The sequence below is a fragment of the Lontra canadensis genome, unplaced genomic scaffold (genome assembly GCF_010015895.1).
Source record: "Lontra canadensis isolate GAN:19392208 unplaced genomic scaffold, GSC_riverotter_1.0 scaffold9, whole genome shotgun sequence".
NCBI lineage: Eukaryota > Metazoa > Chordata > Mammalia > Carnivora > Mustelidae > Lontra > Lontra canadensis.
Window position 1 is genome coordinate 2,600,774 of NW_022631003.1, and position 15,272 is coordinate 2,616,045.

Here is a 15,272-nt window from a genome sequence, read left to right on the forward strand (position 1 = left end):
AACAATAAATTGTAATGCATATAATATTGGGGACAATGTTTACTGCAGAGTTTTTTCACGCTTCTTGCTGTAACTATGTAAGAGCATCCCAGTACTTCATCTGCCTTTGGAAAAAATAAAAAATAAAAACATTTTTAAAAACAAAAGCCAGTCATATACCATATTTTGGCAATTAAATGCTAGTATATATGAGATCCCTTATAATATCAGTTCTTTGGGTATTTTTCATTGATTCTGGAACCTAAAAATGGAGGAGGGAAAGGGTATTTAGTGTTACAAACGAATTAGTTTTGAAAGGAAAAGAATAATGGTATATCTTAAAAGACCAATTAGTGTGGGATTATATTCTATCAGGGAAGATTACCAGATTCCAGTATAAATACTTTTCTGAAAGGTTAAAAACATCACTGGGTATCTATCTTGACAATAAATAGAAATATATTGCATTTAAGATAACAACAGGTTTTAAATAGTCTGAAAAAATTTACTATGTACTTTCTAGCATTAACAAAACAATGCAATTATTTCTTAACTCTTTAATATCTAGAAGTTGTAAGTGCTAAGTAAATTGCTCTACAAAGTATTCAGCTTCCATATCTGACAAATGTTTTCTCATGTTTTCCACAAACACCCCTAAATTGCAGGAAAAAAAAATATTTAAAAAGATGATCCTTGTTTAATTTAAAGCAGTTTGTTTTCCCCTGCATGTCAAAAGATTTTAATTCAATTTTTGAATTTTTGAAATTAACATACACTGTTATAATCAACCTACCTTATAAAATACAGTATCAGTTTCATGTTCATGAATTTTTAAACTATATATTTTAACAATACCGCCTGGAACAGGACTTGGGTTCCATTTCAGCCATACAAAGTCTGAAGTATAGTTGATTAAAGTCAAATTTTGAGGAGGTGCTAAAGGCACTGCAGGAAAACACATTATAAAACTTATATTCATAACATTTTTAGCATAAAAATATCATTGTGACTCTAGCTTCCTGAAAACACTAGTTAAGATTTCTAAAATGATGGTATTTCAATTTCAGAAATAAATAGCAGCAGTAATTACATTTTTACACTTGGAACTCAGTAGTTCCAAAGTAGTTTTAAACAAACACTTCATTCTGAAGCTTGAACTAAGGAAAAAAAAAATGTTCAGCAAAGTAGATGAATAGTTGTAAGCCTGTTACAAATAGGTAACTGAACATCCTTTCAATTTCCATGGTGTTCCTTAAAGAGAGAGCAAGGCTGCAACAGTGAAATCATTTGAATAGGTATGGATTCCGGCTTACCTGACTCGTCTGTGTAAAAGAAAAGAGTACTGGAAGGACCAAGTCCTTTCATAGTTCTTGCAGCAGCAAAAAAACTATATAATGTAAATGGTGAAAGCTCTTCCAATATTAGATAGTTATCAGAAGTAATAAAAGAATAATTTTCATTTGGTCCTTGTAAAGTTAAATCATAACTTATTATTGCACCATTTGGCTTTACTGGGGGATCCCATGATAAGAGAACTGAGGTAGAGGAAAGGTTTTTAAAAGTGTTGATTATTGGTGAAGTTTCTGGGACTATAAAAGAAAAAAAGAATATTAAATGAAACAAAAGTGAATTAGCATTAAAAAGAGGCTTAATAATAATGGGACTTACTTTTATTAGCAGATAATTATTTTAATTTTAAATTTAATTTTATGGAAAGACTAATTATTTGAGAACAAACAGATTCTATATAAGAATGATGTTTTCTATCAGAAAGCCCTTATAAATAAGAAATCAGCTTATAGGCAATAAAAGGGTCCAGCCTACCATCTTCTTCAGTTTTGATGTGTAGCTGGGCAGTATAGGTATCAGAGAACCCCTTTTCTGTTGATGGGGTGATTTTTAATATATAATCAGTATATTTTTCCAGATTATCAAAATACATGCTCCTTTCATAGGTAACGAGAAGTGGTCTCACGTGGCGAGGAGTCTGCTGTAAGCTCAGAGAAACATAGTAGAAGACTAGACCATTTGGTTGAGATGGCGGGCTCCAGCTTACATTTATTGCAGTTGACGAAATGGACTCGTAAGTTAGGTTTCCAACAAACCCTTCAGGTACTATGGTAGGTAATGTGCAAAATATAAGAATTATCAGTCACCCTAAATGAAATATAAGTAAATTAACAAACTGAGGGTAATTGTTGCAATGGCATTTTTATACCACCAATTCTTACATCATTTAAATGCAGATGTAGTAAATACCACCTACTATAAAATATCATTACAAAATAATTATATTAAAAATGATTCAAAATATAAGCCCTGTCATCTTTAATATGGGTGAGAATTGCTTTATATAGTACTCTCTTGTCTTTTCTTTCCTACAACATGGAGATTATCCATGTATTATTCATGTACGACTGTGTATATATACTCTGATATTTAAATATTTGATAATTTGTATTATCTAAATTATCTAAACAATTTTTTATTTTCTTTCTTCTAAAGATTATCTTTATCGTACATATATCACATCTAGGACTTCTCATCCGCAACAGTGCACAGTAAGTGTTTATTATTCACGGTGCTATAATGGTCTCTGATAAAATTTATGGGTTGGTGAAAATATGGGGAGAGATCTGCATTTAAAGAATGTCTGAAATGATATTGACCACATACTGCACTAAAACACTTTGCTAAAGACTCTGCAAGCACATATTTTCACATACTTTTTCATATCTTATTCTGTCGCTCACTGGGTAAACTATTTAAAAGATTGCTCTAAAAAGGAAAGCATTCACTCCTACTTATCATGTCTGTCGGTTTACAATCTTAAGACAATAAACACAGAATCTACTCTCTGCAGAATTTTAGGTCAATACCATTTCTCAGTAGGAGACTAGTCTTTAAGAAATAAGTGGACACCAGAAACAAGAAGAAATAGGCAACAATTTTTGTGTCATTGTATTCTTGAAGCTGAAACCTGAAAAACATCAAGTGCTTCAATCATCATAGATTTCTGAATACTCAGCACAAACAGGATACTGCTACAGCTCCATACAAGAAACTTCTGGGGTTAAAAAAAGTAAAGACATTCCAGGTATCTGAGTCAAAATCACAGGAAGAAGCTGTATAGAGTCCTATGTGGATTCAAAGGCTGAAATGGAAGTTGCTAGATTTAAAACAAACAAAAAAAAAGTAGCTCCTAAAAGCAAAGGGACTGTATATTAAGTATTGGAAAATCCATCCATGGATGCAATTGCATTTTTCATGCTTATAACTGGACGGCTGTGACAACCTCTGAAGGAATAAAAGTGACAGAGTCTTCATGAATGGTAGCAGTTTTCATGACCAGAGAAAGCTGTTATTCTAGTAGTTTTATAGCTGCATTAAATGTATTTCGAACTTCTGTAATAACTAATTAAATGTGCCTAAATAAATTACAGATTTTGCTAGCAATGCATACAACAGAAAAAAAGGTTTTGAAATCAAGTTTTAAATTAATCCTACCAAAGGTTAATAAATGCTTTTGGTTTACATACTGTCTTGATCTGTGTATACTTGAACTATGTCACTGCTTTTATTCCCATTTCCAACTGAAGTACTTGCTGTGACCCAAAATGTATAGTAGCTGAATATGGCCAGTTTATCTATTATTGCAGATACGGTCATATTGTCAAAGTCATTGGTGACTTCATGGAGTGTAAAATTCTGAAAAATAAACATATCATTTTAATTGTTCAGGATATAGTTTTAGGATACATAAACATTTCAGAATAATTATTATCCATGAATTGGCTGTCTCATTTTAATATGTCAATTTTTGAGAAAAATCAACATAGAAAATTTTAGTGCAATAATTAAACTGGAAATACGTTGTGCTAAAAGAAGAATGGATGGTAGTAGTTTTTATCCTAAAATCAACATACAGAATAGCTAAGAGGAGAAACTTCCAGCTTATGGTGAGTATTCAGTGGCCAACTGAAAATGCTACAACTGTACTGGTCAGTGTTCCATTTTCCTTATAAAACATTCAAATATTTTTCCTTATAAAACATTCAAATATTTTTCAAAACACTGACCATATATTTTTGAACAAGTTTAAGTATCCTATAAAAACTTTTATTTTTTTCTTCCTGTTAATGATGAAGAAATTATGAAAATATTCACCTCTTTCTCTCAAATTGTTATTATTCATCTTTAATGGGTTTTTTTTTCTATAATCATGCAGAAAGATAGAAAGTCAGATGGACTTTCTTTCTTCTATGCAGAGTGAGAGCAATTTTAAAAATCCTTTGCCTGACTCCTAGTTATATTTGTCCTAAGGCATTTTTAGATGATTAGGGAAATTAAGGAACTTATTTATGCAATCATTTCCTTTCTGAACATATTTTAAACACAAAACACATAGTTAAAGAAAACCAATTCTAAAGGAAAGGAAAATAGACTTAAAAATTATGTAGGTAATTAGTATGACTAAGTCTTAATAATAATGTGCATCTACACAAAGAAAATTTAGTCATTCCAATCCGGACAAAGCTTTGAACATCCTATAGACTTAATTCAATTCTAGCAGAGTAGCCCTCAATAAATCAACTCAACTCATAACTTCTCCTTCCTCAACTATAAAATAGGAATAATTATTTCTACCTCACAGAGAGATTTTGAGGATTAGATGATATGGAAGCATATAAAACAATATCTGGTATACAATTAAAACCACACTAAATGATAAATAGTTCATTTAAATGAAAAAACAGGGTAATCTGGGTGGCTCAGTTGGTTAAGCATCTTACTCTTTTTTTTTTTTTAAGATTTTATTTGTTTATTTGATACAGAGGGGGTGAGAGAGAGGCAGAGGGGGAAGGAGAGGCAGACTTCCCGCCTAGCAGGGAGCCTGAGGTGGGGCTTAATTCCAGGACCCTGGGATCATGAGCTGAAGGCAGATGCTTAACTGACTGAGCCACCCAGGTGTCCTACACACTGACTGTTGATTTTGGCTGGGATCATGATCTCAGGGTCCTGGGATGAGACTCCATGCCCTCAGCCAGGAGTCTGTTTGACAGTATCTCTCCCTCCCTCTTCCACAGCCCCTCCCCTGCTCTCATGCACACATGTGTACATTCTCTCTCTCTCTCTCTCTCAAATAAATAAATAAATATAAATGAAAAACTTAGGGTAGTCAATTTGACTAAAGTTTATAGTTAGGATGGTTCTATAATGTATCAAAAAATTAAATTCAGCAAAGTTTTGTGGTTCTTTTGCCAATATTTGGTGGAGGGAGGAATGAGTATAATAAAAGATCTACCTCAATTTTGTGGTTGCTTATCCAGAAACAGGCAAGTTAAAACAAAATAACAATGTCACACAAAATATGATCTGTAAACTTCAATATCTTTCAACATATCTATTTTACACATGTAATAACTGGGTTACATGAAGTATCTCTTAAAAATATTAATGTTATTAGTCATTTAAAAAGAAGGAAATCTTGCCATTTGCAACAGCAAGGATGAATCTTGAAGGCATGCTGCTGAATGAAATACGTCCAACAGAGAAAGACAAATACCATATGATTCCATTCATATGAGGAAACTAAAACAAAAAACCAAAATCCTGCACTCACAGATACAGAGAACAGATTGGTGGTTGCTAGAGGTACAGAGTGGGAGGAGGTGGGCAAAAATGGGTGAAAGTGATCCAAAGGTACAGACTCCAGTTATAAAATAAATAAGTCATGATTATGTAATGAAAAAATATATTAATATAGCTTTTGGGTATAATTTTTAATTTTTCTTTGTTATGGAACTTATTCTGATTACCTATCAGAATAATTTATGTATTGACTATTCAGACATGAATTATTTTGAATCACCCAGAACTCATTCCTGATGAATATAACATGCATAAACATGTAATAAATTTGGAATTAGATCAGTTATCCAGATGATTATTTCAGTCATTTTATTGGGTTTTTGGAAAAAACTTCCATCTTAAATTATCGAATTAAGACTTGCTACTTTTTATATATAAATGCAGCCAGAAGTTATATAGTGAAAGCATCCAAATTTGATTAATCCACCAGTACAGTATTTATTTAGCATTCTGTTAGTAAAACAGGACACTATGTCAGGCACAGGAGGAGATATGACATAAGTGGGTCAAAGTGAAAATGCGGAAGAGTTAATACATTCTACTAAACACAATGTGCAGCAATTGAGGGAAAAACATGAGATTAAAACACAAGAGATTAAATTCCCCAAGGTAAAAAGAAGGAAAAATCACTTCACCACAAACTCAAATGCTCCATAACAAAGTGCCAAAAATAAGGTTGATCTATTATAATAATTTTGTGTTCTTTCAACTAAAAATATTTATTGAGCATTAAACCTATGTATGATATAGTACCAGGGGACTTTGGAGGATGGAATGATAAGTGTCACATGACCCTTTTCTTCAAGTTATTTGCTATGGCATAAGAGCTGAGACAAGTAAGTAGATACCAGGAATGATAAGCAGAACATGATGGGCCCTCCATGAAGTATTCTACAAAGTTCTGTGGGAAAGAGAAGGACGAAGACAAAAGCGTTACACTTATTCTGCTATATAATTTTTATTTCAAGAATTTCTTCTATTCTGCCAATACAAAATAGAAAATTAGGAAGTGAAGATGCTGTATTTAATACTAACTGGAGGCACAAATTAAAGCAGAAATGAACTTTAAGCAATATGAGAAATGTTTTCACATCATTAGCCCGTGCCCTTTTGCAGCTGTCACACTTAAAAGCATTCTTAAGATTATTTAATAAAAGATTACATTTTCTAAGATAGATGAATTGTAAATGGGATAGTATCATATACCCAGGTTTGAATAAATAGGTTCATAAGATCATGTTGAAACCATAGTTAGATGTTTACACTTCATTATTTAGATGTGGACAAAGAGAACCGAGATAGAATTTTGTACATAGGTCATAAAGTAAATTGTGCAGAGGAAAACCTTTGCTAAGGTTTAGAACTACTGACACCACTTTGCAATATTTTTGTTGAGCGGATGAAAGAAGAAAAATCTGCATTTTGAATGGTCTCTATGACATAATGACACATCCTTAAATTTGTAAAACAATTGTATAAAAATAATAAATTGCACAACATTAATCCCATTTCTTTTCTCCAAATAGAGTAGAACAAAAAAGAATAGCAAAAACTGCTTAATACACATAGAAGGGGAAAAAAGCATCCTCCTTTCTTCTTCTACTCTTAAGGTATTTGTTTAAAAAGTCTACATCTATAGCTACATATATATCTATATCTTCATGTCTTGTACAAAGTCGTTTTCCTTTTGGCATAAAGTTTTAAGTAGTCACACTTATTCATCCCCTACCCTTAGAGGGTTTTGAGCAGAATATCAAAACCAAACCAATCTTGGATTTCTCCTATTCACTGCTGGGTTAGTCCTGACACAGCTAGTAAAATTCTGGTCTGACTCTACTGATCAGCCTAAACTAAAGCAAATAATACAATAAATCCTGCTTTGTTTCCTGAGATTGTAAATTGTAGTATTTCTTTGAAATTGGTTTTTTTCCAAATTATATTCCAACTCTCTCTATTTCTGATTCAATCACAACCATTCCAGTTTCATCCTTTTCATATATTAGAGGTCTATAAAATATTTAGTTTGGATAAATAGAGGATTTCTATTGAGTAAATTGAAAACATTTCTCTAAATGAAATGCATTTTAGTTATCTTCACAACCATCATTCACATCAGAAAACTATGCGATCCTAAAACCCTGCATACTTCAAGTTAAATAACCACATTACTAGTAGTTTTATTACATCTAATACTAAGTAACAACAACAACCCTTCCTGCTAACAGTTGAAAATTTTCAAAACTGAGGAAAAATACCCAAACATATCCAAAATTGTACTGTACACAAACAAAAGGGAAAAATTTAGCTAAGAAATAACTGAGGGTAAATTAAACCATCAACTCTTTAGAGAACACTTCTTGGAGAAGTAGAATTAAGGGCCGTATTTATACACAGAATTTTAAATAGGTGGTCACTTCATTGTTAGCAATACATTTGAAATGTGTGAGCATGCATAGCTAGATTAAAATGTATCTGACATTTTTCCACCACATTTTCTTAACGTCAGTGGGAGTTTTACAAAATGTCTATGCATAATTATCAGTGTAAGAAAAATGATTTTTCTACCATGCCAAGTCTTTATCAATAAAACTGAAGGATATAAATAAAGAACTAGGAGAAAACTCAGGTCTTACCTGCACAAAAGTACCTGTCGTATTTCTGTAATAAACTGAATAATATTGTATAATCCCATTAGGTTTTGAAGGAGGCATCCAAAAGAGCATTATTGATGAAGAACTGAGATTTACATAATGAACATCTTTGGGAGGATCACTTGGTGCTACAAAAAAAATTTGAACAGAAGACTGTACTTGTGGTTCCAAATAATGTTTGAAATCTAAATACCTGTCTTTGATAAGTAATGACCATCGTTTTTCATAAAAAAAATTAAATTAGGAATAATTCCTAATTAGAAGTCAGAAATGAAATTGAAATCCATAGGCTGGTTGGGTCATCCCTCTCACACTATATCTTGGCAATACCCAAGCAGAGGACTATTAGATTTTTTTACTCATAAAACACTATCTCAGCTCTAAAACATGCCTATTGCCCTGTATTTGAAAACAACATCATAACAAGTCTACAATATAAAGCACATAATATGAAATTCTAATTTAACTTAGAATCTTGAAACCAAGTAATAGAGAACAAAGGTAAAAAGCTGACTTCATGCATTTTAGTGTGTTTCATTTAACAAATATGTAAAATGCTTACTAAGTGTCAAGTTCTGTACTGGGTGCATTTGCAAATATAAACTCAATTAAGCCTCATAAGAAGCCTGTAAATTAGGTATACATTGTTTCCATTAATATGGAATTAATATGGAATTAAAGATAAGAAACTGAGGCACAGAGAGATTAATTTTCCCAACATCACAGAGCTGGGAAATGACCAAAAAAGCAATTTTGCCTCCAAAATGATGACAGATGTTGGGTTTAATAATACATTTTGATATTTACTGCTTGTTTTTTCTAAGTAGGATATTCTTTTACTTGGCCTACATCCAAAAGAACTCACCTCCCTCAGGTGTTCGAAAGTTAATGATACTGCTTCTCATTTTCCCATCACCAAACCTGGTGCTAGCTGTTACATAAGCACTATATTCAATATCATAGTCCAAATCTGAGAACTCTAATGATGTTTCAGTTACATTAATAGCTTTAAATGATGATCTATCCCTGGGAGAAAAAAAAAGAAATTATCTGTATAATTGACTATTAAACATTACACATACATTTTGAGCACAAGCACATTTAAACAGGATAAAAATGCCACTTATTCTGAAAAGCTGAAGAGTAAAATTCAGAATAATTCAATAAATAAATTTCTTTTGTTTTCAAGTATACTCAGTAATTTAATCAAGTGTTAATAAGATATTCATACATGAATTTGCTTGGCTGATTTCAATAGATCTCTAGGAATACTATGTAGTCCAAATAATTACACTACTCCTTTTCATACCCATGTTTTAATTGTTCAAATATTTGTTCTTTTTAAGTGTTGACAATATCTTATTTATACTCTTTATTTGTCAAATTCACTTTTCATATGTATTGTACAAAAGTAATATTTACCTTAGACCAATTCAAAAAAATAGTAAATATTTGAATGGTAGTATCAACTAAAATAGCAAGCTTATGGGTTACCCTTCATTTATTCATTATATTAATTAACCTTTAATTATTAATTTCCAATAATAAATTATATACTAACTGGAAACATACTAAAAAGAATGTATGCATAACATACAAAAAAGAAAAAGGTAGAGCTCATTCTTTCATCAAATTAAAATCTTAGAAGTATTTAAAATGTCACTCCACAAAAGGAAACACAAATAAATGTTGATTAAAAACTCTCCAAGAAAGTACTGAAATCACAAGAGGGAAAAGAAAGTCTAAAGAACAAAATGTTGCTAAGTAATATAATACTACAATTATCTTATTTCATGCTCATAGAGTTTCTATAGTTTTGAATTAACTATCGATTAGAATCTAAATTAAAGAATGAAAATGTATATAGAGGGGTGCTGAAAACAGCATTTAAAAAGAAGTTTAAGGGCTCTGGGTGGCTCAGTCAGTTAGCATCTGGCTCTTTATTTTGACTCAGGTCATTATCTCAGGGTCCTGGGATCGAGCCCCACATCAGGCTCTGTGCTCAGTGGGGAGTCTTCTTGAAGATTCTCCTCTCCCTCTGTCCTTCCCCCCACCTTTGTCTCTCAAATAAATAATCTTTTTAAAAAAATTTAGATTTTAAAAAGCAAGAAAATTAATTATGAAAGAATGTAAGTAAGGCAACATGATCAACATCACAGAAAAAGTATATATCTTTCATGTAATCTCCTTTTTCCTCTGAAGTATCACAAAGCACCCAAGAAGTAAATGGATATTTCCTCTGAGTAAAAATGCTCTCTCTTTGCCATTAAAATAATGAAGGGTATCCACAAAGACAGACATTTCAGGCATGGTTTTACTATTACAAAAGTGTCAATCCACTCCAAATATTAAGTGTGGTTATCTGAAAAGTAGTTGGAAAGCTTACCATAGTGAGAAAAATATGGATTCAGAGTATGTGATTGGAGACGGGCAGGATTAGCAAGGCTGTTCAGCAATTTGAAACAGTTCCATCAGACAGTCTCTCTCAGAGACAGTCGGGACTTCACTGAGACCCAGGAGGGGGCTCTTAGAACTTAATGCTGTGGCTGTTAGTCTCGGAGAAATGCCTTGTCACAGAAACTCTACCCAATTCCATACTCCTGTCATTGGTCACAGGTCATTAGACACTGCAGTATGGTTAATCCAATTCAGATCTCCAAAGCTATGGAATTAGCTAAAGTAAATCTAATTGCACTTTATCTATTTTTAAAATTCCTTTTCAAGCATATTTTTCAATGCTATCCTCTGCCTTGCGTCACTACCCTCTTGCCCTGATCTTCACAACAAAATACTGCAGATGACTATGCCTACAATAAGAAAAACCCTGATTATGTTCCATAAATAATGTAGAGTGGAGGCAATTACCTGGAAAAGGCAGGTCAGAGTAAATTTTGTCTCATATATCCAGATATTTCAGTAAGAAGATAGTCTTTATGAATTATCTGAATAACAAAACCAATAATCCACCTCAGCATATACCAACATAGTTTCTACATCTGTTCTGGGTTACCCTGAGACAAAATAGTACTAACAACATTTTTCAGATACTGATACATCTTGCTGTTTCAGGCTTGTTTGTTTTTCTTTTGGAATTTAGGATTGTTGCTGATATTTTAATGACTAAGGTAAAAAAAAAATCTGAGCACAAGTAAACTCAATTGAAATTCCAAATTCTGATCCAAATTCAGAACACAGATAAAGAGTTTGCTCTATAACTGAGAATGTGGAAGTAAATATGAGGGAAGTGCTCTGTCTCCAAGGAACTGACTCCATCCTCCTTGCTCTAATGCAGTTGCCAGATTGGAGGAAAGACCCATGAACCTCTGGGATGATGCCTGAGCTCTCTGCCCTCCAAAGAGGAATTTCTGAGCTGTCCTGCAGCTCAGATGGGTCACTCCGTCCCGTGCATGAGAAACCCTGGCTGGACACTGCCATCATCTTTTGGTTTTTAACTGGCTTGGTTTAAAGACCTCCGTTTTGTTCTTATTAGTTTGAAAATATTATAACAGATACGTTAGGTGTTCCATTAGAGTTTTTTATTTCCACTTATAAAAGTATGTGTTCTTCTATATCTTGATTGGTTTTGGCTTATCATGATTTATGTGATTAACAATAACAATGATCTATATCATTATTTTTTTGTAGTTCCCTAATTTGGATGTATCATAGTTATTCAGCCATTCTTCTGTAAAACTAACATTTATGTTGCTTTCTCTCTCTTTCTCTCTCTCTTTTAGTTACTAATCATGATACAGCAATCATTCTTACACAAATGCCTTTTCATAATGGCACTTGAATTTCTGTAGGTTAAATTCCCAGTAGGTAATCATTGATTCAAATGGTTTGATTTTTTTTTTAATGATTACTGTTCCAAAATTGTTTCTGTCCCAAATTACAAATGATTATAATTTAGAGCCACAACTACAATGTGTGAGAGCACACCTTTTGGCAAACTCTTATCAGTAGTTTGGATATTAATCTTTTTACTTACTACAAGCTTGACCAAAAAAAAAAAAAAAAACTATTTAATCTGTACATCCCTAACCATTTGTGAGCTAGAATATCTTTTCATATGTATATTGGTCATATGTGGTCCTTTCTTCTTTTTTGCATAATGTACACTTTTCCTTTTCTATATTTTATTGTAATGGTTTAAATGGAAAACAATATATATTAGAATTAGAAAGACTAATTATTAGTCTATATATTATATTAGACTATAGAATAGTCTAATACATCTATGTAGAACATATAGACATATTAGAATATATAGAATATATTCTATATAGAGAGAGTATATAGAATAGAAAGACTAATTATTAATCTGTATATTATATTAGAATATATATATATAGCCTATATATTAGAATTAGAAAGTCTTCCAATTAGTACTCCAAACAAAGGATAGATACTTCCCCAGGCCCTCTGAATTTAGAAATGATATGCATGCAATCAACATTTGACAAAATTTATTGAACATCTACTTTATTTAGGAACTATGTTAAAAATAGATATGAGTAAGATGTAGCCCCTGTTCTCAAAATAGACAGAACAGTAAATAACTATAAAACAATTCATTAATAACAATGGGATCCCTTTAAGTATAACACCTCCCCCATCCCACCCACCAGTGGCTAACAGCAAAGAAAAGTTGATGAGCAAAAAAATTAAATCAGTGAAAAAAAGTTAAATTTGTAAAATTTATCTATTGGTAACATTTAGAAAAGGAGAATAAAGCATAACTCCCAAAGATGCAGGAAACTGTTGACTAGAAATTTAGTTTGTAAGGTTTGTGAGTAGAAGAGGGGTGGGGAGAGAAAGAATAGAGGCCTCTCTGACAAAACAGGTTTAAGTCTTACATATCCAAAAGTATAAACTGTGTAGAAAAGGAAGGAATATAAATGTCAACAATACTTAATCTCTGAAATAGATAACTTTCAACAGCAGGCAAACCTCCCTAGTCAGTGTAAATTTTCAAATTGAGAAAAACTTGAGGGGAGTACTCAGTGCCTTTATTTTACAGATTTAATTCTGGAAACTTATTAGAACATTTTAAAAGCTTTCTTGAATTTGAGACATCAAAATCACTTGAATGACCTTGAAACCATGCTGAATAAATATAAGATGCGATTTTTCTGTCTATCTCATTCATAACACCAATGTTACCAAGAAATGTCTTGGGATGGGATTAATGTAATCCTTAAAACAAAGTTATTTCCTCATTAAGTTATGATTTTTTTTTTTTCAAAAAAAACTGAGCACATTTTGACTTCTAGGGCATAAAGGAAATTCTAGGGTATACAAGCAATTCTTTTAGTCTGGTTTAGTACTTTCTTTGCTCATCTTTTACCACATCAAGATCATGGTAAGCAAGAATCACCAGTGGAGGAATGCTGAGTACCAAAACCGTCTGGGAAGACAGACAAATTCCACTTCCCTAAGCATGGACGTGAATGGTTTTCCACACAAGGTCTGAGATCCTTGAAAAGTTGTGGTCTTAATTCTAACTTTCATCATTTGGCATTTTGTTCCTTGTGGGTAATCTAATCTAATGACACATCCATCCTTGCCCATTCCTACATTTTCAAAGCTATAATCTGCTATTATATATTAACCATTTCACTCAGTAAATAACATTTCCAATAATAATTTAAACATCCACATACATGACTCTGTCAAATATTCTCTTCCTCTATGAACAGGTGATTTTCACAAATTTTCCCAGTATAAGGAAACTGCTTGACTATGTTGCGCTTTAGTCTAGAACAATTACCTGCATAGCTGAGTTCGTATAGACTCACAATTATGTATTAAACAACCCCAAACTAATTAAGACAAAAATAGGTGCATATTCTATGATCCTAAAGGTCTTAATAGTGTTTCAGAGAGAGTCTGAGTGAAAGCAGGTTATTTATTTGTCGTTGCTATTATTCTTACTGTCATCATTTGGTTAGTTGGTTGATTTGGTTTGGTTTTGTCTTGTTTGTTTGCCTTTGCAGAAAAGACACACTTATAAGATTAAAAGAAAAAGAGAATGAGGTTGAAGATAGGGAACCATTTATAAACTATGATCTTGGAGCAGACACACGGAATTAAGGACTGGAAGATAGGAGGAGGGATTGTGCTTCGGCTGAAGGAGAAAGATTTCATTCCCTGAGAGTGGATATCCCTTAGGCCAGAATGAGAAGTTTGGATTTTATTAAAAAAGGACTAGAAAGTCCTTGTGGAGTATTTTCTCTAGCAGTGTGATCTTTGGGTACATGGCTAAAATAAAAATTTAAAATCCCATACAATATTGAGATTCATATTCTTCTGATAGATGGGCAGATAGAAATATATGTAAACCCTTATTCAAGCCTCAAAAATCCATGTGTCTGGGCTGCCCACCTCTCTAGCTTCATCATCTCCTGCTTTCCTCCTGAACCATTATATTCAAGATATAGGGTTGCTTTGCTGTTATCCCCACAAGTTTCTTACTGCTAACCACATCTAATGAAATTATTTGAGACCCCACATCCAATTAGCATATCCTGGATTTTCAGCCATGTGTCAATAAGTTCCAATTTTTGCTTAAGCTTATTTAAGTTGGGTCCAGGCACTTGAAACTAAAAGTCTTGACTGAAACCTCTTCCTTTCTCCCAGCAGTTTCTCACATGCCTTGATCCTGAGTATTTTCACCATCTGCATCCCTTCCTCCCTGAACAAGCTCTATTTTGTCTACATACTGTAGACAGAGACCAGCAATCCAAATGGTTTGCACATGAAACAGTGTACTTATTCTCTCACAATGAATATAGTCCATCAATTAATGCAGACCAATAACAAACCAGTGATTTTTTTATACAAATAGCCCATATATGTTGATGCAACAAGCTTAATTTATTATAACCCTGTAAGTGTTTCTCACAAATACTTTTATCAAACTAAGACTTCCTTAATTCTGCAGGTATACTGCTGAGTATTTAGAACAGATGCCAGTTATAACACTTA

General features: G+C 32.6%; 1 protein-coding gene across 2 annotated transcripts in view; it reads right to left on the reverse strand.

Annotated features, from left to right (window-relative positions):
• PTPRQ (protein tyrosine phosphatase receptor type Q) overlaps positions 1-15,272 on the reverse strand; it is a 197,368-nt gene that overhangs the window by 123,059 nt on the left and 59,037 nt on the right. For both annotated transcript variants that reach the window (XM_032854693.1, XM_032854692.1), the window contains 6 exons: positions 9,148-9,308; positions 8,265-8,410; positions 3,519-3,687; positions 1,804-2,094; positions 1,293-1,568; positions 773-924 (listed from right to left, as the gene is read on the reverse strand). In XM_032854693.1, coding sequence (XP_032710584.1) covers positions 773-924; positions 1,293-1,568; positions 1,804-2,094; positions 3,519-3,687; positions 8,265-8,410; positions 9,148-9,308 — 1,195 coding nt within the window. The remainder of the gene's footprint in view (positions 1-772; positions 925-1,292; positions 1,569-1,803; positions 2,095-3,518; positions 3,688-8,264; positions 8,411-9,147; positions 9,309-15,272) is intronic.